This window comes from Drosophila gunungcola, unplaced genomic scaffold, assembly GCF_025200985.1.
Source record: "Drosophila gunungcola strain Sukarami unplaced genomic scaffold, Dgunungcola_SK_2 000001F, whole genome shotgun sequence".
Classification (NCBI taxonomy): domain Eukaryota; kingdom Metazoa; phylum Arthropoda; class Insecta; order Diptera; family Drosophilidae; genus Drosophila; species Drosophila gunungcola.
In genome coordinates this window covers 1435837-1462547 of record NW_026453197.1, presented here as the reverse complement: position 1 = coordinate 1462547, position 26711 = coordinate 1435837, and the positions used below count along the sequence as shown (strand labels likewise).

Genomic DNA, 26711 nt, shown 5'->3' with positions numbered 1-26711 from the left:
ATAAAATAAACTTGTGTCTAAGGTATTTTGGTAAAAATACATAGAATAAGTAAAGTTAAATCTAGAATTTGGAAAACTTAGTCAAACATGAAAATTAATTTAGAATAATAGAATTTATTTATTTTATATTTATTTTTATATTTCATAATTTTAGAGCTATAGAATTGCTTAAGAGTATAATTATAGTCAATTTTTTCAATTACAAAATTCATTGGAAGATTTTGATTTGTACCTTATGTTCTTCCTTACGTTTTAGAGTTACCCATTTAAATTTAAATTAAAAGCTTTTCGGAATGTCAAAAAAGCTGCATCATGTGGAAGCAGTGCCACCGGATCGCTCTTTTGTCTAGAATCTGGCAACGCTATCCTGCGATCGCTACAAATTGACGTGATGGAAATCACACACACTCACCCGCAATTGCACTCTCACTCTCAAAAATTTGCTTTGTTGCTATTTTCGCGTGGCTCCGTTTTGAACTCTGTCAAACATAATATTAGCAACAAAATGTGATATTATCGCGGCTTGTTTTGCACACGCGTTTTCCACAGTTTCTTTTTTTGTTTATTTTTACCCCCTCTTTTTCGTTCGATTTTGGCGACTTTGATTTCAGTCTGAAATTGTCAATCGGTGCGCCGGGTTCTCCTCCATTCTCCAATTGGAACGTGGGTGTGCGACAAGTGTGTGTGTGGTGAGCGGGTTCAATCAACTGCAGTTTTCCGTTCGCGCCCCCGCCCCCCTTAAAGCCCTCTTTAAGAAGCTCTAAATTTATGCAATTAATGCATATTAAACTTATAAAGCAAACTTTGGCAAAAACAACTACGTAACAGCTGCGTTCTGTTGTGTGTGTGAGAAAGAGAGGGAGAGTGGGCAGAAGAGAACAAGAGGCGAGAGAGACAGGGAGAGAGTGATAAGTGAGAGGAGCGCTTTGTAACGGCACTGCGAAGCCGTATTTGAATTCCAGTGACGTTGGAAGAAACAACTGTAAAAGGCAAAAACAAAGACAATGTTTATAAGCTATTTATTCCGCTTTGATTGATATAAATGAATATGCAGTGCGGTTAGTTATACAACTGGCCTGCAAAAAGCAACTCATTAAAAACGCCCGAGATGAATTTCACAGCGGCGGCAACAAGTGCAATAATAAAAAACCAAAACGCCAAACAAAATCCCCCCAAAAAGTGCCAAAAAGAAAACACAAAAAATAATAATAATAATAAAAAGACGGAGAAACGTTAATTATAACGAGCCACGAAATCGCATAAAGAAATCAACAAGTGTGTGTCTGCCTTATTTTCCTATTCGCTTTCATTCATGCGGTCAACTCAACTCAACAACAACAACAAAAACAACTCAATAAACAACCACGTTCGCTGATAAAAACCCTGCAGTTAAACAAAAAACATTAACAACATCAGCAAAGATAGGTAAGAACTTCGTCTGGCTATTGAGCTTTAAGAAAGTTTATTTTGTTCTTAGTTACAGCGTTCAAGTCGCTTAACCAGTTAGTTGGCAACGTCTACTACGTTTGCCTTTGCCGCTGATTATTTACTATTTGCAAAACATTCGAGTTGGACAAGCTTTTCGGTTTTATATCAATGGTGCGCTGTATACAGTGCGTTACAAAAGACCACAAAATATTCAAACAAAAATAATGCTGATAAATTGATAGTCAGCAAAACGATTTGTTTAATCATTAACTATGATTTAAATATGAATATTCATTAAATTTTATTTATTATTCAAATTTTAAACTATTGGTTTGTGCTTAAAAACACTAAAGCTAATGCTGATCTTTCGCTAAATTTTTCGATTGTTATAAAACAAATTAAAACCTTTATTCTAAAATATTTACCATTACCATTACTATATCTCGAAGAATATATAAATAAATTTTAAACCGCATCCAGCCTGTCTTAACTAATATACTTCCTAAAATATAAAAAAAAACTTTTTAATTAAATCCGGATAGCTTTACAATTGAGAGGCTAGATCACATAGCTAGATCAAGAATATATACACTTTATAGGGTCGAAATGATGTTTCCTTTATTGATATTTCCAAATTTTGACTAAAATTGTAATTCCCTCTTAAGAATTCTAATTTTTTTTGTAATATTAACTTTTGGTATAGCTATGCAATTTATTTCTTGAAGACACTGAACATTCCCATATTTTATTCACTGTTTCGGATGAGTACTATATATTTGGTTTTCAAAAAATAAATTAATTATAAATATGGATAGTACTGTACCTGGGTGAATTCATAGACACGTGAGTAGCATGTAAACAGAGCGGCTTGCTAATGACAGATCTCGATGGGTGGCGGAGCGGAGAGGTCTTCGAAAGGGCATAATCATCCGGGTTGGATAATCACAGCCAACAGATTACTTAGGTAACCAGATGGGCAAGGTATACGATCGTTCGCCAGCAGCCAAGGCCAACTCCCAAGAGTAAATAGAGGTAAAAGCATATCCCCTTTTTCAAATTTGTTCAGATTAAACGTTCTAAGACTAAGTTTTAACCCAAATGGGGCAACAAAAGCATCAAGCGTAAAAAAAAATGTTATAATCTCATATTTAAGGTCAGAGAAGTTAATAATAAAAAGTATTAAAAGTAAACCCCATTTCCTTATAAAGGTTTATGTTAACCATCAAACGAAGTAACTTCTTTAATTTAGCATCTTTTAACTAAACATTCACCAGAAGGTGAGATTATGAGACCTTTTTTCTTTTAAGAATTAAATATTCGACTTAAAAAGTTAAACCATCAATAAGACCGTTCATTTCAAAACCTCTGATTTTAGTACAATCATTCACATTAACCGAAACATGTTTTTCTAGTTTTCAATTTTGATTGCATCAATTTACCAAAGTACTATCTATAAAATCACTGAACTGCGACAAATTCTAAAACTTGGATATCCTGGCCGTGTTTAGGGCTTCAGTCATCAAACGGCCGAAATCGGAGTGGACCATGGTGAAGAGTTTTACTGCCCGCTCCTGCAGAAACTGACTGGCTTCGGTCAGGTGCTCGGACAAGTTTCGAATAAGTCGCTTCCTGCCGCAATTGTCCAGGGTGTAGGTCCAGAAGTCGGTGACCTGACTGAAATTATCCTCTGTGTCGCCGCTCATATATCGGTAGACATCTCCGGTCAAGGGACAGCAGGTTTGCAGGGCCAAGGCCCGGGGACTTTCCTTGGGGCCGCAAAACGAGTTGGGGAAGTAGTTGGGAGCCCCGCTCTGGTTGTCAGTCACCGTCATGGGGCCATCGCGCTGAAAGTTTAGCACATTGACCCTGTAGGGACAATTGACCGGTATCTGCATGTAGTTGGCACCCAAGCGGTAGCGCTGCGAGTCGCCGTAGGCAAACAGACGACCCTGTAGCATCTTATCCGGTGAGGGTTCGATTCCCGGAACCATGTGCGCCGGACTGAAGGCCAGCTGCTCTACCTCTGTGAAGTAGTTGGTGGGATTGCGGTCAAGGACGAGTTTGCCAACTGGTAACAGGGGAAAATCCTTTTGGGGCCACACCTTGGTCACATCGAACGGATTGAAACGACACTTTTTGGCCTCCTCATTGAGCATTACCTGAAGTTTTAAGATCGTATTATGTAATATTTTTGGTAAGGTATAGTAGGAATTTAAATATATATATATATGGTCTGGCTTAGGCTATATTTTAGCATATTACTTTGTTCTTATAAAGTATATTCTGGATCTATAAACATATATGTTAAGCAAAAGTTTTAGGGGCAAAAACAGGGTCGGAATATTTTAAAAAATAGAACGCTTTATAAAAATTTTTTGTACTTGTTGTTTCTAAAATATTTTGTTATACTTTTAAAAACGTTTTTACCCCCTTTTTGCACCTAAAACGTCAAAGTTTGGAGCTCACTTTTCTCTTTGTACGTGTATATAAATAATTAATATATCCTTATTTCTTACACAAACTAGTCCCTGTAAGCAATCTGGGTTGTACTTTTTTAAACATACTTTATTTTGTTTGATTGAGTAATCGTATTATAAGTAATAGGTAATTTCCTATACATAGTTACTGTTATATAAGTAATAGGTTATATCTTGAACAAATCTATCTGACTGCAATTCTAAAGACAATTGAATGTGTACATTTTAAGAGTACAATAATTAATTACCATTCTATATTAAAGATGTAAAATATTCAATTCCTACCTGAATATACATGGACCAGCTGGGATAGTTTCCCTTCTTGATCGAGTTATAAAGATCCCTGATTGCATAATCCGGGTCGTGGGACATCAGCTCGTCGCATCGTCGGCTGTCCAGGTTCTTGATGCCCTGATCCGTTTTGAAGTGAAACTTGACGTACTGTGTTTCCCCATTTGGATTGATCATGCGATAGGTGTGAACTCCGTAGCCGTGCAAGTGGCGATATCCATCAGGTGTTCCACGATCACTGAAGTACATGAGCAGGGCGTGCAGCGTCTCTGGACGGAGGGTCATAAAGTCCCAGAACATGTCGGGATCCCTTAGATGGGTCTGCGGATTGCGCTTTTGAGCATGGACCAGGCTGGGAAACAGCGAAGGGTCCCGCACATAATGCACCGGCATGTTGCAGCCCACAATGTCCCAGATGCCGTCGTCGGTGTAGAATTTTACGGCGAATCCACGCTGTTCTCGGATCGTGTCCGCAGAACCCTGTTCCCCACAGGCCACCGAAAATCTCATGGCGATGGCTGTGCGTTTCTTTACCTTATCGAAAATGGTGGCAGCACAGAACTTGGAAATGTCATGGGTGCACTCAAAGTAGCCAAAGGCCCCAGCTCCCTTGGCATAAGCCACTCGTTCGGGAATTCGCTCCCTATCGAAATTCATAATCTCGTCGATGAACTGAAAATCCTGCAGCAGGACCGGACCCCTTGGACCCACCGTCTGTGTAGCATCCTTAACGCCCACCGGAACCCCACTGGAGGTCGTGATCTCCTTCTGCACCTCGGAGTCGTTGTTCTTGTAGTCGATCAACTGATTGGATGCCGGATCGCGGGAACACATTTTTTAATTTTAAATCTAAATGGTACCGCCAAAGGAATTAGATCTTTAAATTTCAAAACAAACAAAAAAACACGAATCCAGAGAAATATTTCTCAAAATTGATTTGAACAGCAAACGCGGATGTGTGAGTGATTCTGATCGGGCAAGTGTGTCAACTTAAAATGAAGTTTAATTCTAAGAAAACCTGAGATCAATTATGTCAAAATAGGTAAGGTAAAGTAAGATTCAAGCAAACAAAATGTGTTTCTATATAATATTTATACTAAATTCGCCTCTGTTACTTAGACATTGTCAAACCCACAGAGCAAAAGTTATTATTATCTAGAAATAAAACTCCGATTCCTGTATAATATTTAATTTATAAAAACGAGTATTACATATATATTACACTTACTGTCACTTAATTTTATTTTAAGCGAAAAAAGTATGTATTGAGGCATTAATTAAATGTACTTTATCTCTAGTATAAAGCAAAAACGGAGATGGAAAGTACAATATTCTTTAAATAATTTTTTATTCAAAAGATAAATTTTGTTGAAAAGAGGTTTGTTTTTCTTATAAAGGGTTTCTTTTAATTTGGCAGTTTCAAGGTAGAATAATGGATAAGTAATCTGTCTTATTCTAAGGTTAAGTTTATCAGAATTTTTCCGAAAACTTAGATACAAATTTGTTCATTTAGTTTAGCCTTAAGTTTTTTATTTTTGGCATTGCTTGAAGCGGCTCACGACATTCACGAGAGTTCAAAGGTGAGAAAATGACAATTCAGCCGAGGAAGTTTGCGTCAGTGGCACCACGATAAGCGATAATGGGAAATAACTAAAGGGAAATCGGGGGGGAGCGAGAAAATAAAACTAGTGCGACAGAACCCATAGAGCCATGGGGCTTATCGGCTGTTCTAGCACTCGAGCGAAAATCGCAAAAAAATCGGGCGAGAAAAACAAATTCACATAATGGTAAATGGCCAGAAGAAACAATAAATGTCTGATAGTCAAAAATTTTGTTTCAGCGCTATCGGCGGTGAGTAAATTTTTTTTTACCTTCCCATTTTTGCCGCAATGGGCGTTTTTATCTGCCCCTGGGCCAGTCAATAAAGCGTTGAAGATTATGATTTCGGGTATTTTTTTGGGTTTTTGTGTAACCTTTTCTTTTTTTTTTTGGAATGTTGCTTTGGTTTATAGAAGTTCAATAAGCGCTATTCCTAATACAGGTGTGTCTGGCATACTGCTGATATGGGATCGTAAAACAAATGACCCTTCTCTACTAAAAATATCCAATGGGGGCCATGTAATGAACAGTGTTTGGTTGTCGGGCACTCGAGTTGACACCTACATTGTGTGCATTAACGACATATACATCCATATATTTGTAGATTTACAGGCGATACTTCAGTTAGATTAGCAGCGGCCCATCATTAAAACTTTAATGTGTTCGTCTTGCGTTTTGTGGATTTAGGCACCAATAGATTGATATATGACATCTAATCGATTACTTTTACAACTTACAGTTGCCAGGCATTACTATTCGACTATGTGATTGGATTCCCTCGACCAACTTGTAAATAAAAAGTAACCATACCATGAAGCATCCGCAGGACCTGAGCGTTACGGATGGTCAGCAGCTAATGAAGGTGAACAAGGTGGAGAAAATGGAGCAGGAGCTACAAGAACCTGGTATGTTAGATCATTTGTATTTTTATTATGATTTTACCTTTTATTTTAGAATTTTTAGCTTTAGTTGAACTTTTAACTTTAGTTAGATAACTTTAAATATAAAGTTAATGTGAAATCAGACTGTTTTAAAATGACACAATTAAACAACTAACAAAAACTCCCTAGATTTCTTTTTTTTTTAAATAATACTTAAGCAATATTTTTTTAAAGAACAATACGCAAAAGTTGATTAAAAAACACGTTTTTAGAGTGTCAATTAATTATAGAATAGGTAAATAAAGTTATTTAATATTTTCCAAAAAAAACGTTAAAGATTTAAAAACAGGAAATCAATTGATTTAAGAAAATTTTAATAGATGGCCATAGATAAATGCTATAGATTAATTTAGACAAAATAATTGAAAGCAGTTTCTTTTCCTAGACTTTGAAAAGTATGCCTAGCGAAAGTATACTTTTATTATTTTTCAAATATAAAGTTTTAAAGCTTTTAAGTTTATTAAGTCATATATATTTTTAGCAGACCGATGCGAACAACACGCTCTTCACGTGGCACGTGTGGTAGCAAAATCATGTCCAAATCTAATAGGCTGGCAGTGGTATTATAAATAGAGCGCCGTGGCCTTGATAAGACCGCTTTTCAACCGATAAGCGGCCAGCAATCATTATAAATGTTTTTAATTTGTTTATTGATTAGGAAAATTTGCTGGCGCTGCTGCAACCGCTGATGTTGGAATTAAAGTTACAATTGAAGCGCAGCACAGATGGAAAAAGCAAAAATGCCAGCCAAAAGGGCTGTGAAAAACAATGGAAACGCGCACAAATTTAAGCGCTGCGAATCGTAATCGTAATGTTTAACTTAACCCCAAAGGGTTAAATATGCGCAATGACAAACACACAGAGCGACTAAGTACCGGGCTTATATACATATACATATACCTATACCTATCCAGCTTACAAGCCGGTCCCATATTGTTGAATATTTATAGAGACGAACAAGCCTGGCTGTCTATAGCTTTAGCTTAGGCTTCGAATGGGGCTTGTGTCACCTTAGTCGAGTGCATTTACTTCTCTTATTTTCTGTTTTTTTTTTTATACTCGCAGCTGAAGGCAAATTCGTACCTATTTATGCCTCCTGTAATTTTGTGGTATTATTCATGGGAGAGGTTCAGGGGCCCGGGCCGCCATATGCTATTGCTATTGCTATATCAACCGAAGACAGAACGGAACGGGCGATTCTCACACCCTGCTGATATGATATAGGGGTTATCGCCCAGATGCGAACTCCATTGATTTGCATTCGCCTTCGGCGGCTCGGCTATTGCAAATCTCCGGCGTTTGATTCATTGAGACTCTTTTTATTTTGTTCTGGTTCGTTTTCGTTTTGGGTCAAGCGGTATAATTAAAAAGACCGCTTTCCGCTATCTGAGATGGTTTAGTCGCCATGGCAGACAAACCAACGAAATAGCCCACATAAATCTATCTATTTTTTCTTGTGCCTATCATTATGATATCCGCCTTGGTCATTCATTAATTTCCATGGTAGATAATTCAAGAAGTGCCTTGCGTCACATGTGATATAAAGTAAACAAATAAGTCACTTTGCTTGAGGTCTAGAAGCGTTTTGCAATCGACAAGCACATATCCGTATATATATGGGATAAAGAACACTGAGAATGGCCGCCAGATAAGCTAGTTTCCATTTCAAAACTATTGCCAAGAAGTGGGTTTCGAAAAGGTTTATTAGATTGTAGGGGATACCAAAAATAATAACCTGATGTTGCTAACATTAAATTTGTTTCTTGGAAAACGAAACGAAAAAAAGGGAAACCTTCGAAATTGAAATTTTCATGTATCTTTTACAATTTTTATAGTATCTTGTAATGCTGTACTTATATATTACCAAGTTTTTCGAAATTAAATGAACTGCTGACCAAGACAGAAACTTAATCTTCAGAATCCAAGTGGCACTACTCTATGGGGTTTGAGAGAAAAGCTTTTTGAGTCGAGTACTTGGCTGTAGTAGAACTCAGTAAACCCATTCCCGAGATTTTCTCCTTACACAATCCACTTGTCCAAACTATCCTCACACTTGAGCTAATTCTCCAATTAGCTGGAGCTGCGGGCGCTTTATTCAATTGCGATGCCTATTATATCTTATTGTTTCACGCAGGAGATGAGATCGCCGCGCCGAGTATCGCACAGATACAGGAAAGCGAGCAAACCACTCAGCCAATGTGGACACATTTCACTTAAAGTTGTGGCCGCTAAATGAAGTGTAAATAGTAAATTGCAGTCAAACATTATGAATACCATAATCGTCATTATTGCCACCGCCACCGTCATCGTCATCGTCATCGTCATCATTGCATTCATGTGGCAGCAGTCCGTTCAGTCAGCCGACAACAAGTGATCATGATCATGAAGTCGATGACGAACCGCACATGCAAATCACATGTGTATCCCATGGATACGGAGGCCGCGAGCTCGGGTTCATGCTTCGGTGTTTTGTCTCTATAAAAATGTATGCAAATAAAATAATAAGTCTCGCACAAAATTCACTTAACGCAGCACCAGAAGATCGAGAAAAAGTAAAACAAAAAGCGCCGGGATAGCGGCTTGCATTTGGCTTGGCTAATTTTCATAATTCCTTGGAAATTGCAACCGGCAAGGGACGCCACATGTGGCCGGGAAAAGCGACAGCCATCAGCTCGAACATGACATGCATTTTACTTCAATTCTATCTCTTTCTCCGTTGTTTTCCACTCTTACTGATGTTTGTACATTATTTTCATCACCACCACACCCCAGGAAACGTATCTCTCGATTAGCAGCAACAGTTGGAGTTGCTGGATTCGAATTCGGATTCTCGATTGTGGGGACATTGGTTGTGTGTGCTTGTGATTCACTCGGATCGGATCAGTTGGGCCCTGCATTCAAACCAAAACATATGCGTCATGTCCTGATCGCACGTTCACATATAGTTACACAGATTACAGATGCGTTTTCGTAAACATATTTTGTAATTGCACTTAACGCAATCTCTCAACCCCATTTCAAGGAACCAACCAGATGATGTTTCGGATCAATGAAAAACCGGGAAAATCTGTTGTTTTGGTGAGAATAAGTGAAATATATTCCAGCAAGAACATTAAGCTCAGATTATTCACTAAATAAAGACATTCAATAAGACTTCATTTATATAGGGTATAAAAAGTCGTACATTTCTGTTCTAGCAACACAATAATTATGATTGAAATCAGATATTTTAGAAATATTGCAATATATGCTTTTATATTCAGAGCAAAATCGACTTAGTACAAAATTAGGTTGTTATACTTTAAAATATAGACGTTCAAGATGCTGAAATTAAGTCTATGGCCATTTAATATAACTTAAAGAAAATTCAATTTCAGGTTCAATCAATGGAAGCTAAAAATTTCTTTGGTCATAAATTTTAAAACCTATTCTGGTAAAACTGTAAGAAATAGATCGTGAATATGATGTTAAAAATAACGATTTTAATCCTTTGACCATTTAGTACCAACTAAAACAAATTCTATTTTATATGCCATCAAATCAAGCAAAAGATATTTTTGGTGACAAATCTAAAAACACAGTCTGATAAAACTGTTCAAAGAATGATCGTTTCGGTTGTATCACTACTATTTAAATTCAATCAAAATTCGCTGCGTATAGCAATTAGCAAAACTCAACCCCTATGTTGTCACCAGAATCGCCACATCATAATTATATCAAGTTTCCGCAAAGTCGCTGTTGATGATGTCCGATGATGACGCCAATCGGGCGGCATTCGAAATGGATTGGATTGGAATGGAATGGAATGAGGCAAAGTGCACCATGAGTGGGCAACTGGGGCTGGTGTGGAGCTCCGTTTCGTCACAGAAATTCCGCCGTATAAAGTACGGCTGGCCAGCTGACTGCGATTGTGCATGCGATGGTGTTGAATGACAGCAAATTATATTCAATTGAATCAGAAGTATCAATCAGTGCTGCGGCCCAAGCAACCGAAAAAGCAAACCAATCACTTGAAGTGCCTTCTGTCACCTTTCGTCATCGGTTTTCCACTCATCGCTACTACAAATGTCTGTGAAAACTCGGAATTTTCCGACTGTTTTTCAGAATATATCTCTGATAAGCGGAAGCGAGAAGCGAGTGCCTTGAACGGCTTAGCTTGAGGCGCTTACTAATCGACTCAGCCAAGACAATATCATCAGCAACAACGACCTATTATAAATGCCTCACTATATATGCATTCCTCTCCTTTTCTCTTGCTACCCCTCTATTTGTATCTCTTTCGCCCTCTCTATCTGCATCTCTTTCTACCCCTCTATCTGCATCTCTTTCTGTCGCTGTCTGAGGCGTCGAGGCTGCAGCTCCGGCTTTGATAAGCAACTACGGAGATACCAGACTGACTGTTTGTCAAGCTGAAAGTGAAGTGATCTACAAATAGAATAATAGAGAAACACATTTCCCCTGGGAGTAAAAAGCTCTCGTATTGTCTAACAATCCTAGAAGTATTCGAAGAATTTACCCCTTTTATCAGACTAAAAACAGACAGACAGTGAGTGAGAGCAGCCCTTATTGATTATTTTTTCCTAGCTACAATTTATTTATGCTTTTATAAATTTAAAGTTTATTAGAAAGATTAGACCAATAACCATTAATTTTTTGTTCCCGCCATTGCCAATTACCTAAAGAGGCATTAAAAAATATTTATTTTCAATACAATATATTTGAAAACATTTACTATTTTAAAAAGTTGTTTCTTTTCCTTATGATGTTAAAACAATTGAAAGAATTAATAAATACAAACGCGTTTTAGGTTTGCAAAATATTTTTCCGGAGCAGAGTGAAATGTTTAAGTCAATTTTTAGCAACTTTTAATTAATTAAAAAAAACATTTTTTAATATTTTGAAAACTTTTAAAATTTGTAACATTTAAAACGCAATTTGTCTGCAGTTAATTTCATATTTTTTATTGAATCAAATGCATCATAAAAATCCGAATTCCTACAGCACCTTTCCTCATCTATCGTGATAAGCCTCGCAACTCAAGACCTTTTTGGTGGTACCCAACTTTTGGTAATCTTCGAAACTGTGAACAAAAATAAGCAATAAAAACTATTTATTTAAATGAAAGCTCAAAAACACACAAAGCCCAAAACAAATATATACACAGATATGGTTTTATTATGTGTGCCATTAAACAATTTGAATTATATACCCAGTACCAGCAGCAGCAGCAGTATGCCGGTATATGTGTGAGTGGAATCCGCTTAATCTACTCTGATAAGCGTCGATCCTATGCGCATGCCCCCGATTCGAAGCGATCGAAAACGCAATGCAGGCCGATCCGAGCGATCCGATCCGAACTGTTAACAATTTTGCCAAGACGACTGACGGGGCTGCAATAAGATTAATCAAGGTGCCAACAACAAACGGCCAGAATAGCCACTGCCGTAGTAATAATATTTATTAAAGTTTGTACGATCGTTGGGCTCGGTCAGCTTCGAGCCAGCCGAACGATCCAAAGCTTTCGTTGTCGCTTCGTCGGGGCCGTCGGCTTCTATATCTACAACAAATAATATTAAGACAGTTAGTACGTGTTGAGAACATTATTTGAGGTTTAGTCAGTGTTTTGCACTAGGCGGTAATAATACAGACAGCCGAAAGGGACCGCAGGCTCACAACCTTATCCACCAAAAACAAACAAGCCGGCTTTAAAGAAACACTGCAAAAAATATTCAAGAGCACCCGTGCGGCGGCGATTAAAAAGGATTCGCCAACAATATTCCCCCCCAGAAAAGGACTGTGATATTTTATACCATTTCACTTACCGCTCAATGCACATCAGACATTATTTATTTATGCAACTCAAAGGGACGTACCCCTCACATATGTAAATATATATATCGTATCGAACCAATTGCCGTCGGTTCGGTTCGCTTCGGTTTTCAACGGTGCGGTGTTTTCCCTCGCTCCTTAACTTTCGTTGCTTCAGCTATTTTCGGTTTTAATTTGTGCAAATATTTAACTTTACTTAAGTGTGTCTCTGGCCCCTCACCTTAGCTGCCTCGAAACAAAAGCAGCAAAAAGCAGCGAGAATTATAAAAAAAAAATGTTCACCAACAATAACAACAAAGTCGGCAGCAGCGACAAAAGCAGCAACCGTTTGTGAAAAACTCAATTCACCAAAGAGTGTTAAGGATTTTCAACTATTTACCCGGGCTGCCCCAATCGCTTCCCTCGTCAGCGATCTTCATTAATACGTATCAGGAACTAGACTTGCGTCTCCCACACTTTGTGCAATCCGTTGCTACCAACCGGATCGGTTTAAATAAAATTTCTAAACGTGAACTATCAGCAGAGATCAACGCAATCTAAATGTATGCCTCAATGTTGCCCAGTTTGCTAAATATGAAAACGGAGAATCTGACTAATTCAAGCTACGACGATGCTTTTCTTCTGGAAGAAAACCTTTTGCATATTATGGGTGAGTGGCGAATAAATAGAAGAACTTCCTGTATTTATAAAAATGGATTAATATTTACCAAGTATGTTTTTTTTTATTCTTCGATTCGTCTTGGAAAACCATTTCAATAATAAATGTTAGTAGTAATTATATTCTACTTTACGGGCCACGGTTTAATTTTTACTGTGAATAAATTACAACAGTTGTCAATAATTATAATAGCAATCGTAAAATAATTAAACGAAAAGGTTATTGGATGTAGTCATGTTAATATTCTTAGCTTTGAATGAAGGAATGATAAAATCAATTTAGTCCTGTTCGCTTTATTTCAAATAATTTACCCCCTGAGCTTTAATGGTCTAATTTAAAGATTAAACAGATTTATGTGATTAAAAGTAATCTACAACTTTTGTGGCTTAATCTGTGTTGGTAGTTATATTTAAAAAATGCGCAACATCAGTAGAAACCACTCACACATTGCATTTAGAATCTGCAGAAATTCCCCGTAACCTTAAATTTCATCGAGTCATGCTGAGAAATGCTTCTGCAAAGAATGATAACATTAATAGTAAATTATTTTATTAGTATAATAGTAGTTTAGTAGAGTTGAAAATGTTTACAATTTCGAAAGAGAAAAATAGAATTCTTTACCTTTTCCTTATAAATAAAAACGAGTTCAAAAGAAAGTTTTATATATAGAGGGTATCCATAGGTCTAAATTGGCCCTTTTTGCAATGTGTTTCGTTCCCAGAGTTGAACGCCTCTGATAAGATACACTTAATTGCGTCCATGACAACATCGCATACAAGTCAAACCAAAATCAGGCGACAAAATTCATCTATGTAGATCACTCCTCATTATGTGTCCATTGATTCGCGATTTTGGGGGGTTAAAAAAACAATTGCAGTGTAATTCGTTGCTCCATTCTCGATGTGCCTTTTATCTATGGCTATAGCTGGCATTTGATAAGTGAGACCATAATGTGCAAGACATTCATTGGGGATGGTGGATTTATCGTGGCACCCTGGGCCTATTATCACATATAGCTGAACCATAAAAACAACTTTATTGCAGTTCTTATCAGCGATTATGATTCTCTGCCCGTGTTCATCTAAGGCGATAAGATTCCATCACCAGCCAAGAAACAGAGAAAGTCACAAACAACCAATGGCAAACAGAATTAGTTGAAAAATGTATTTAAAAACAAATCCATCTTATAAAATGCATAGATTGTAGTATCTCTCTCTTTATCTCACACGCATAATTTAATAAAAAATGCGAAATTTTAACTAAAGATAAATTTGTTTTTTGATATTATAACAAAAAGAATATTAAATTATTTTATTTTTCTAACACAGAGTATATAAATGTTCGATCATTGAAATTTACGAACACAATATTTTTTTTTCTTTGTTTAGAACAAATTTATACAATTATATTGCGTGCTTTAAATTGAGATTAAAAACATCAAAATATATGTTTTTGTTTATTTCATCAACTGTTCTGCGATTTGACTATCACGCTAAAGATAGAACCAACCTAAAATCAGTCAGCCGAAATCTAAATTTGTCCCTATATTTTTTTCGCACACGACTGGCTGGGTTGATTGTCAATAGGAAGTTGTAAAACCTTAAAATTATTGGTACCTTTATTACTGATATAAGTGGCCCCCTAGATCCCGAACTTATCAAGGGCGTTGAACATATTGTAACCTTCAAAAAAACAGCGGTCAGAAGGGAAACAACTTCATCTACAACTACAGGAGCGATTGTACTTAATTTCTTTGCAATTATTCAGCTACCTTACTGAACTAATCACTAGTTCTCCGATGACTACGATCTAACCGGAAATACTAGCTGGTGTTGTATGCATATGGCTATGTATAAGAAAAGGCCACTTAAGATTTACATCTACAGAAGCCCGTTGTTATCGATAAGTATTGTCAAAAAGCTGAGGAAATTGAGTCTGATTGAGTGTGAATACTTCAAAACACCAAAAACCTGAAAAGATAAGCCGAGACCAAATTTTAATCTTGTTATCTGTACGTTTTTGAAAGTACTTTAAATGCTTGAAGCCAAAATACTGTATCCATGCAAATTTGAATGGATTCTTGATTCTTGGAGCTCTTCTGTAAAGTTATCTAATTTTTTTGGGGTAGGTTCAATCCAAATCGACCAAATTTCGTTCTCTGTTTTGTACATCCCATTCGGAGAAGTGCTAATAAAAACTTGGTTTGATTATTTTTAATCACTAGTTTCACACGCTCAGAGTCACTGATTTAGTCACCGTGACTTGCTGTTAGGTTTTCGCTGGAAGAAAGAGTCTGAGTGGCGGGTATGCTAATTAGTTATATAATACCTGTCGCATCTTAAAAGGGCAATGGGGAAGATTGTCTTAGGGAGTGCATCTAGGCAAAATAAACAACTGATCAAATCAAAGACGCGTTATTTAGAGCTGAGCTTTGGGTGAATTAAACGAGCGCTTGGCGCACCGCACTTAAGTTCTAAATGTCATGATACGCGGTTCAAGGCGAGGATTGCTTTAATTGCTGGCGGCTATTTGCTGTTTGGAGATACAAATGTATCTGAAACACGTTAGCGCCCAATTAAGAGGCCAGACGGACACGGCGACCATAACAAACATAGTTAATGGAAATTACACTTGACTCGATTCTAAGTACCAGGCGAGAAGTTTTACTTTCAGCATCAGGTCTACAGATACTGATACACAGATACAATAGTTTTAGCAGTCGTTTTGCTGTTTGATTGGTCCGCATGTCGTATGCCGCTTGCCGCTTTGCCTTTTTGTTAATAACAATTTAATTGAGACGTTTTTAGTATTTTAATTATAGACAATATGAGCGCAATTATTAGTCATAAAAATAATGATAATGCCAATAAAAAAGTTGAATCTTACGAGCCGTTGTCGCTTTTAATTGGATCAGGCCAGCAAGGGGAAGTCTGAGTGGCTGGATGGTCATACAAGATTATTGGATTTTCGAGTAACCTAACCTAGCCCAACTTGAGCCAATGATCGCATTCGGTTAGCTGGAAAAGCCTCAAAGTGTTTACAGTACCTATTTCACAACTGCATGAGGGCTTTTCCAATTTTGATAATCAATTCCCCAAAACACTGAAGTACAAATCAATGATTAATGTTCGCGTAATACTTTTAAGTTTTATAATAATCGTTTTTAAGAGATAATGCAATTTTGTTTTAATGTTTTATACAATAGATGGAAATAAGGGAAATGACATATTAACAATGTTCCAAATTTGATTGAATTGATTTAAAAATTCAAGCCGCACTTACTTTAACCACTTGAAAATATAAAAACATACCATTTGTATTCCATATTGTAGACATTGTGGATTTTTCACAGTGTGGAATTAACAATAATCGACCAATATTTGCATCTCACTGACTTTGTAGTTTTTCGCACAAATAATGAATAGTTGACAATTTCTAATGTCCAGGGTAAACATCCATTTGGAGATCATCCCCAGTTAATAATGAAGGCATCATTCGCAATAGGGTGCGAATACCATCCTATAAAGATCACAAAGAGCCTTTCTGGAGATGATCTCAGCGTTTGGGCTGGGATTAATATTTGCAGTGATTTCATAGATATTTCCACCCACAAGTGTTTGCTCAATCCAAACTCTGGCTCTAAATTTTCCCCCATGTTTTTTCCTAAGTGATGCAATGCCAAAATTGGGTTTTCAACTTTCTGAAATGCCCTTCCAATATTTATGGTGGAAAATTTAATTGCAGTTTGCGAACATTCAATACAACCTTTTGGTGGCTGGGTCAAAATCATTAGCTTAAATTACAGGAGGAGGCAAAGACTATTCCCGTAAACATAACTTGTTTCCCTGAAATTACAAATGCAAATTCGTCGCGTAATAAACTAAAATCTTGCAAGTTCAAGGAACTATTGGAACCCCGACGCTTATTTTAAAAGGGCGTTGTCATGAGCTCAAATCGTGGGTGGGTGCATGCAGCTGCGCAAGTTACTGATAATATTATATATGTACCCCCTATATGTTTGTTTCCTAAGCGAGATTTCTACCTGGCAATTAGTCAGCATATGGCGGCGTCCGTCTTACGCATATTTATTTAATTTGATCTCTGACATGCTATTTAAACGAACTAAACTTTAAAGCTTTTTTAAAAGTTGTTTTAATACCCGTACAGAGTGTATTCTAATGTTTTTGTAACGCAGGGAAGTAGACATCCCCCAAAAGTTACATGTTATAAATACATATGTAAGTCGAAACGATCCGGATGCCTACATCATTTATCTACCAATCGAAAAATTAAATGAAACAAATCATGTTTACGATTTCAGAAATTTGGATTTAATTTAGTTGAAATCCGACAAATGAGAAAACAAATTATAAAATAATTAGGAAAATCAAAACCATTTGTTTTTCAACATATACATATATCATTTTATAAAAATCAAAGGGTACTGTAAATTTGTATTTGTAAATTAAAATTGTTTGACTTGGTAAACATATATATTTTAATGTAGAGGGTATGCACGTAAATAAGAACATAAATATCAACAACAGCTCAACTGATATCTCGCTGATTCATTTTTAATTTTTTTTCCCCTGCGTTCGATTTATTTTCTATTTTTGCTAATTGCTCTTGTCGCATGTGGACAACGTGTGTGCAGCTATTGTTTCGGATTCGGTTTCGGTTTCGATTTCCAGTGTTTTCATTTCGCTTGCCGATTTTAAATTGATCATACGCCGTGTGTGCTATCAGCAGCGGTTGGGAGCTTCGCTGTTGGCTGCCATTAGGCACGTTATTGAGTCTCTGCCGCGGCGCTGCGACGTCGATAAGAGGGTATATTGAATATATAGCTTGATTGGGGGCTATAAATGTGTGTGCGGCCAGATGGGGTTAAGGGGTTTTCAAATTACACACTTATGTGTGCTAATGCTAGTCGTTCGCATTGTCGATGGAACAAAACAATAATTAAGGTCTTTGCTAAATTGCTCTCTTCGATTGTATATACTCAACAATCTGTGCATGTGAACGTGAACAAGATTTATTAGATTTAGCTGACTTCTTTAAACCGAGCACAACCGAATTCATTTAAATCGAAAATGTTAGAAATTATCATATCTTTTTTAAGACTACATAAGCCAATCAAGAACGTGGACGTGTTGGAAATGTATGTTCTATTATAAAACCTTAAGCTGCCAGTTGAAAATTCAGTTTAAATGATAAAATGTTATGCGTCACATTAGCCTTTATGTCTCCCATTAAAATTCCTCCATAAATATTTATATTTATTACAACTGATTGCTGCAAGGATATTGTGGAGTAGATTTTCTACTCCATTTACAACCCACAATCATGAGAAGTGCATGTTATCAAATTTCATTGTTTTTTGTGACTAATGGTTGACTAATACAACAAAAAGGCTATTATTTATACAAAAGCTACCTAGAAATAAATAATAGATGAACACATAACACATAAAACATTGTTAATAATAACTAGGAGTTTTTAATCAATCCACAAAGTTCAAATAGGTTTTTTTTAAGCCTTTCGTTTGTTTAAACTCGTTTTTCTCAAAACAACTTTTTTTTAGGTGGTTGGCATTATATTTTAAGTTCTACATAAAGTGTTTTTCATTTTTTTTTTATCCTATTGAAAAAATGTCTAATATTTAGGCTACTAGACCAGAATACCCCCTTAAGAATATATTTGCTTATATATCGTTATTTATTAAAGACACAAATATAAATTTAGTAAGCAACGAAATTGTGTCCAAAAATAAATACAACATTTTGCGTAGTTCGGGCAAAGTTCTTACCAAACTCATGTTTGCCAGAGTATTCATATGTGGATACGTATATGTATGGTACAAACATGTGTACATAATAGGCTCACTTTAAAATATTTTTGAATCATTCAAGAGCAGGAACTAGTCAAAACAATTATAAATTTAAAGAGGTCTTCCCTAAAAAGCATTGCCTGATTGCCTTTTTGTCTATTAATGTTGCTGAATGAGTTTATATTTGGTTGATTGTTGGTTTAATTTTGTAAATATTGTTGTTTATTTATAAAAGCTTAGAGAAGTAGAGAGTATGATTTCGGATGTATCCAACCATCTGTTTTAAAATTATCATCAATGCGCGAAATATTTGATTCTCTCATTTCGCAACCACTCTCTAGAACTATTTGATTATACGTTTTTTGGGGGTTTTTGGGGGCTTGTCGCCCGCTGAGCGCGAATATTATGTTTGGCATATTTATTAAACAAATTCAGCACGAACACAGTAAAAGGTTAAAAGATAAAAATGTTCATATGTGCTGATGGTTTTATGAGGTTCTCAAGAGGCAACACTTGTTTGTAGCTTCTTATCAGAAAAGGTGAAATCTATGTACATATACGTTTGATTGCTGTTTTGCAGCTCATGCGTTTTATCAAGAACCATAAACTATTTGCGGCAAATACGCATAAGAAATCATCCAAATAATTTTTAGCGAATCAAGAATCCGATATTTTTAATCTCAGATTACGATTAGCCCACTTCAGTGGGAGCATCAGAAGCGCCAACAACATTTTTGCAATACTAACGATGACGCAGCTCGAAAAAAAATGAACTCTAACGATGACTTGACTAAAAATATATAAAACTTACACCGGGGCCTGTTTTCCCCCACCCAGGGAGAGTGCGAGTGAGATAGCAGTAGTGTGCGACAGGGATAGCAAGCGATGGGGCGAGAAAGGTTTATGTCCGAAATGATAGCAAACGAGTATTATGCTTTTATTTACCTTTTTTTTTATTTGTTGGGGTTTCAGTGTATTTCTTGTTCGTGGAGCTGGAAAAACAACAACATTAGCCTGTGATAAAACAGCAAAAGCACACCTATACACAAAGAGATAAGAACTTTTGGCAGTTATTACCAACTCGCTGTTTCTTTACCTAAACTTCTCTTGGTCGAATGCCTGCTCCTATTTTGAGTTGGATTTTCAAGCGGTGAGGATATATTTCAGGTCTATATCAGGTGTCGATCGGAATTGTCGGGTTGCCGTGATTAACTGTCTGAGAATCTGTAAGCAAACGGGGTAATTTGCTGTTTGGAGTGCAATTATAAAAAGTCTATTAAAATTGTAAATGTTTGCAAATCAATTAACAGAAAGAGAATTCCCAGTAGATGAAAACTTATAAGATAAATAGGAGAACGCTTTTAGGTACCCGCCCTCTGCCCTCGCTTTGAAATAATCACAGTGCATTGCTAAATTTGTTTACAGAAGTAATGCTAGGAAGTATATCTTGATGTTAGAATCCATAAAATACTTTGCTCTATTTTATCGAAATCCAAAATGCATAACGTGTGTACTATAAAAAATATATATAGATCTATTTGACTTTGGAAACGATTATTTATATTTACCTGCCATTTTACAAAATCACATTAACTGGAAGATTATAATTAATATATAAATAAGTTAATGTTCTTAATGATTATAAAACGACGTTAACAATTGAAACAAAATAACAATATATATAGCATAACAAATATATACATTTTTTTTTAGATACTTTTTTCTTTTATTACTAAATTTAGCAATAGTGTTTGGGGATATATAGAAAAACAGAGTAATATGGGATTTAAAGGCTAATGCATTTTTAGGCTTGCTTTTGTAACGTTTTTGTTTGTAAACCCACTGTAGGAGCACTTTTATTGTTTTTATTAAAAGTAACTACTATTTACCTCCTCTTCCTCTTTTACGTTTTACAAGTATTTCTAGTTTCTCTCTTTCTCCGTCTCCCCAAATGATTTTCTCATACACACACGCGATTCCTCATAACGATGTTCAAATTAAAGCCGGCTTTTTTTCCACACATTTATTTATTTATTTGTTTATTCGTTTGGCCGATGTCGTCGTTGATGTGTTGTTGTTTTTCTCCACCAAGTGAATTTCTATCTCTGCGTCTGCGTGCCTTTGTATTTGTGAGAGCTCCAAGTCTGGTTTTTGGGGAGAGAGAGCGAGATATGCAAACACAGTTGAATTGATTTAAGCGTCGATTAACGCACACACTCGCCTTCAGCGCACAGTGGAGATTGGTGTTTAAAATAAATTTGGAAATCACAGAACAGTAAAACCAAGGATTATAGAAAATAAACTAGAAAGTATATTATTAAGTATTGAATTAATTCTTATTCCTTAATACTTTCTGTAGTTCATTTTGAAGACCCACTCATTAAAAAAATCATTTATTTAAAAATTGTTTCCGACTTAAAAATTATTTTTTTTTGTAACTGTCTAAGAAATTTTTATTATGTTTTATTATTGTTAGATCTCAAAAAATATAGTAACATGAACTTTTTTTAATGAATTATCACACACAAACATCAAACACTTTTTGTCTTCTAATCAACTAAATTAGAAAAATAGAAATAAAGTAAAAGTAAAGTAAACGTACAAAAGCCAGTTAAAAAAACTAAAATTTTTGCACAGTTTTCTAAGAATAACCATTTTAAAAAAAGAACATGAAATTAAAAGAAATACAATAATCTGGTTGTAAATGAACTACTTTTGAGCTTTCCCAACCCACTGTGCAGAGGCAGAGAGAGCGAGCAAGAGAGGTGCAAAGACAACTTACGATACGACGACTGAAAAATGTCGGGTCGTGTGTTTTTTCTTTAATCAGTTGCATTAAAATGGTGCGCAAGTCCGGTAGAGTTAAAATTTCTAGTCGCGATCGCGTCGCCGTTGGTAACATTCTGTTGCGTGGCAAAGTGGGCGGTGGGCGGGTCGCTGTTGCAGCAGCGGCGGCAGAGGCAGCGGGACGACGTCGACGCAGGCGCGACAGCAGCGCCAGTCGCACTGCCTCAAGTGATGGTCTGTTGTTGTTGTTATTATTGTTTTTGCCATTTCTGTTTGTTGCTATTGCGCGATTTTTTACAAAACCCCAACTAAATGACCCCAGTATCGTACGTCGTACAGCTGGGGTAAAAATAAAAGCCCACCGAATATAATATTTTTAGTACTGATTTGGTAGGGCAGATTTTATCCCTTGATTTTCATTTTGTTTTTTATTTATTTATTTGATTTTAAAAATACAATTTTTTCGAATTATACATTTTTGATTCCTGTTAGAAAAGTAAAAATTTAGCAAATAAATAAGAATTCCATTTTTAATATTTGTTTTTTAAAAATTAAATAAACCGTCATGAAATTAAATTTATTCAAATTTACATATAATAATATTTATTTTGTTTTATTTATTGCCTTGGAAATAACAATTCGCACAATAGGAAGAATTAACAATGATATTATTGTGACCGTAGCTATTTGTGTAAAAATGTGTGCCCATGCATGGTTTTAATTACCGTTTTTGTGCAAAGTTTGCTTGTGCAGTTTAAACAGCATTTCCAGTAGATGTCAAACTACAGAGAGGAATTTGCGTAGGCTCAAGCAACGGTAAAACTGTGTGTGTTCCCAGCCCCTGAGCCTACAAAACTGTGGTACTCAGCATGACGGAACACTTCTTTTCCAAACAGTTCTACGTTTGAAAAAAAAAGAAAATAAACTAAACACATATGTATGTACATATCTAAGCAGTCAACCTTTTTTATTGATTATTGATAGATTATTGTTAGAAGTTAAGGAAAGAAAAAAGTGTGAGTTAAAGTGGGATCCATAGTTTTCGTTTGTCGGTAAATAGGACTACATACATACATACATACATATATGTATGTATTAAGTTGATATTTTAAAGTTTTGAAATTTTTTTGCTGATTCTCGTACGAGCTTCCACTTACTCCGTATTTTTTTTTGCAGAATCGGAGAGCCATATAATGCACGCGGATGCCCTGGCCTCTGGCTATCCGGCTGCCTCGCAGCCCCACAGTCCGATCGGCCACGCCCTCAGCCCCAATGGCGTTGGATTGGGATTGAGCAATAGTAGTAACCAGAGCAGCGAAAACTTTGCGCTCTGCAACGGAAACGGAAACGGGAATGCGGGCAGCGCAGGAGGCGGAAGTGCCAGCAGTGGCAGCAACAACAACAACAGCATGTTCTCGCCCAACAACAACCTAAGCGGAAGCGGAAGTGGCAGCAGTCAGCAGCAATTGCAGCAGCAACAACAGCAACAGCAGCAACAATCGCCCACCGTCTGCGCCATTTGCGGAGATCGGGCCACGGGGAAACATTACGGGGCCTCGAGCTGCGATGGCTGCAAAGGATTCTTCAGACGGAGTGTCCGGAAGAACCATCAGTACACATGCAGGTAGGTTGCGAAAATATTCAAATTTTAGTTGGGAATATATTTGGAGTAATTGCGGGGAACAAATAATAATTAGGGTAGTGCGAAAATAAACCACAAATGGTAAAATACATAAAAGAGTTTATGTTCAAGTATTTATACCATTTTTCGGTAGTTCAGTTTTCTTAATACTGCTTATAGCCATAAAACCAGTAACACCGGGAATTATCATGAACTTTGACAGGATACAAATCGTGTCCCTAAACCGCCAAACACTTTGTTTTGCAGCTAACAACTAAAAAATAACTTATCTGAATTTTTTTTTAATTTTTAAATAAAACACCTCGGTAGTTTAGAACTTAACGCATTTGTCAGTGAAAAAGATTTAATTTATATTAATGCTTTTCGTACACAAAATTTAATGCAAATTTATAGAAGTATTTTTTATGTAAGCTTTTCATGGAGGTTATTGTGGATTCTTTTGTAACAGTGCTAGTTAGAGAAATTCCAAGCTCTTGTGTAATTCAACTCCCTGCTCAACTCCAATTTTCTTTGGCAGATTCTCGCGGAACTGCGTGGTGGACAAGGACAAGCGGAACCAGTGCCGCTACTGCCGGCTGAGGAAGTGCTTCAAGGCGGGCATGAAGAAGGAGGCGGTTCAGAATGAGCGGGATCGGATCAGCTGCCGACGTACCTCCAATGACGACCCGGATCCGGGTAACGGCCTGTCCGTGATCTCACTGGTCAAGGCTGAGAATGAGTCGCGTCAGTCGAAGGCAGGCGCTGCCATGGAGCCAAACATCAACGAGGACCTCTCCACGAAGCAGTTCGCCAGCATAAACGACGTCTGCGAGTCGATGAAGCAGCAGCTGCTGACCCTGGTGGAATGGGCCAAGCAAATACCGGCCTTTAACGAGCTGCAGCTGGACGACCAAGTGGCTCTGTTGCGGGCCCATGCCGGGGAGCACCTGCTCCTGGGCCTGTCGCGTCGCTCGATGCACCTTAAGGATGTCCTGCTGCTGAGCAACAACTGCGTGATAACCAGACACTGTCCTGGTGGGTTTCTATTTAAATAACAAATTTAATTTATCTTAAAAATGGCCATATGGCATAATTATAAAAATGGCCATAAATTAAAAAAACTTTATATCACAATTTGAAAATTAAATACAAATATTAAATAAATAAATATTTTAACCATTGCTTTATTTTTCCTTGCAGATCCCCTTGTGTCACCCAATTTGGATATCTCCCGAATCGGCGCTCGCATCATTGACGAGTTGGTGACGGTCATGAAGGATGTGGGCATCGATGACACAGAATTCGCCTGTATTAAGGCCCTGGTCTTCTTCGATCCCAGTGAGTTTTTAGCTAAATTTAGCCGAGAGAACATTTTAGTTATTTTACAATGAACCCTCTTTAGATGCCAAGGGCTTAAACGAACCGCATCGCATCAAATCGCTAAGGCATCAGATACTCAATAATCTCGAGGACTACATTTCGGATCGGCAGTACGAGTCGCGCGGTCGCTTTGGCGAGATCCTGCTCATCCTGCCAGTTCTGCAGTCTATCACCTGGCAGATGATCGAGCAGATCCAGTTTGCCAAGATCTTTGGTGTGGCCCACATCGATTCGCTGCTTCAGGAAATGTTGCTGGGAGGTAAGTACAATTAAATGTTACGAAATTTATATGTGATTTTTTATTGAATACATTTTTGCAGGAGAGTTAGCCGACAATCCTCTGCCTCTGTCGCCGCCCAACCAGTCAAATGACTATCAGAGCCCCACCCACACAGGCAACATGGAGGGCGGCAGTCAGGTGAACTCCTCCCTGGACACGCTGGCCGCGTCTGGCGGCCAAGGCTCGCATACTCTGGACCTGGAGGTGCAGCACATCCAGGCTCTGATCGAGGCGAACAGCGCGGACGAATCCTTCCGGGCCTATGCGGCCAGTACGGCGGCAGCCGCCTCGTCCTCCTCCTCTGCACCCGCCTCCGTTGCCCCGGCCGCGATCTCGCCCCCGCTCAACAGCCCCAAGTCACAACAACAGCAGCAACAGCAACAACAGCAACAGCACCAGCAACATGCGACACACCACCAGCAACAGCAGCATCAGCAGGAGAGCTCTTACCTGGACATGCCCGTCAAGCACTACAATGGCAGTCGGTCTGGAGCGCTGCCATCGCAGCACAGTCCCCAGCGGATGCATCCCTACCAAAGAGCGGTCGCCTCGCCGTGCGAAGTGGCCAGCGGTGGTGGCGGCGGTCTGGGTCTGCGCAATCCCGCCGACATCACGCTCAACGAGTACAACCGGAGCGAGGGCAGTAGCGCCGAGGAGCTGCTGCGGCGTACTCCACTCAAGATCCGAGCTACGGAGATGCTTACTGCGCCCGCTGGCTATGGCATGGGTGAGTAGCGAAGTTATTAGTTGTTAAGCAATCAATAAAGACTTTTAAGTAACTTACACATCTGCAACACAAAGTCTCTATATGACGAACTAGCTTGATTGGCAATTATTTGAATTTTTCATATTTTAAGTGGTGTTTTTCCCTACTAATTTGTATGATTCTGTACCTTTTCAGAACCCTGTCGCATGACGCTGAAACAGGAGCCAGAAACTGGCTACTGAACGGATAATCATAGGTGCAATATGCAGCTTGCAACACAGGATACCCTTTAAGCACACACCTTACACACATACAGGCCCTCTCTTGCTGTACTCCCCACTAAGTGCTATACAGAGATGAAATTGAAAATGAACTTACTTAATTGTTATGCCTTGAACCATTTTGATACTTTTTATTAGTCCATAAGTAGGTATTTTGGAAATTGTTGCTTAATTTTTAAATGTTAAACGCAGTTGCAATCTATTTTTGGAGTCATATTTTGCTCAAGAAGTTTATTTTATACTTATACATATATATATATACACCATCTAGCATGTACTGAGTTTGTTGGTTATTTGGTTATCTTATCCTTGTGCGTGGATCACAAAGCATTCATATAGGCCATGCAATATATTGTTTTAGGTTAGGGTGTTGTCTAGATTATGCGCTAAAAGTGTAATATATAATTAATGCTAAACAAAGAACTATTTTTATATGAGTATGTAAAATATACAAACTATTTCTAAGATGGCTGAATGAATAAACACAAAATTCAAATAAAAATGGGAGAATGTGAACGTAAAAACAAAATTGCTATTTCGATTTTCTGCTGAATTTTGGATTGATCCTATGGCTTCATGATATCATACAAACATATTCAAATGCAG

General features: G+C 37.4%; 2 protein-coding genes across 5 annotated transcripts; one reads left to right on the top strand and one right to left on the bottom strand.

The window, feature by feature from the left end:
• The first annotated feature begins 391 nt into the window (after nt 1-391).
• LOC128263032 (transcription factor HNF-4 homolog) lies at nt 392-26607 on the top strand. 4 transcript variants are annotated; one of them, XM_052997681.1, is made up of 8 exons: nt 392-1425; nt 6535-6700; nt 23014-23461; nt 23997-24493; nt 24659-24796; nt 24861-25097; nt 25159-25845; nt 26020-26607. In XM_052997681.1, exons 2-8 carry the CDS (start codon nt 6607-6609, stop codon nt 26064-26066), a joined length of 2148 nt encoding a protein of 715 aa, XP_052853641.1. In that variant the 5' UTR covers nt 392-1425; nt 6535-6606; the 3' UTR covers nt 26067-26607. The 4 variants fall into 4 exon arrangements, with proteins under 4 accessions (XP_052853641.1, XP_052853642.1, XP_052853640.1 ...); XM_052997682.1 differs by lacking the exons at nt 392-1425; nt 6535-6700 and adding an exon at nt 9656-9814; XM_052997680.1 differs by lacking the exons at nt 392-1425; nt 6535-6700 and adding an exon at nt 12409-13214.
• LOC128263033 (catalase) lies at nt 2758-5251 on the bottom strand. Its single transcript, XM_052997684.1, has 2 exons — nt 4191-5251; nt 2758-3587 (listed from the first exon to the last, which is right to left on the bottom strand). The coding sequence occupies exons 1-2, from the start codon at nt 5028-5030 to the stop codon at nt 2907-2909; spliced, it is 1521 nt and encodes a 506-aa protein (XP_052853644.1). The 5' UTR covers nt 5031-5251; the 3' UTR covers nt 2758-2906.
• Nucleotides 26608-26711: the final 104 nt, after the last annotated feature.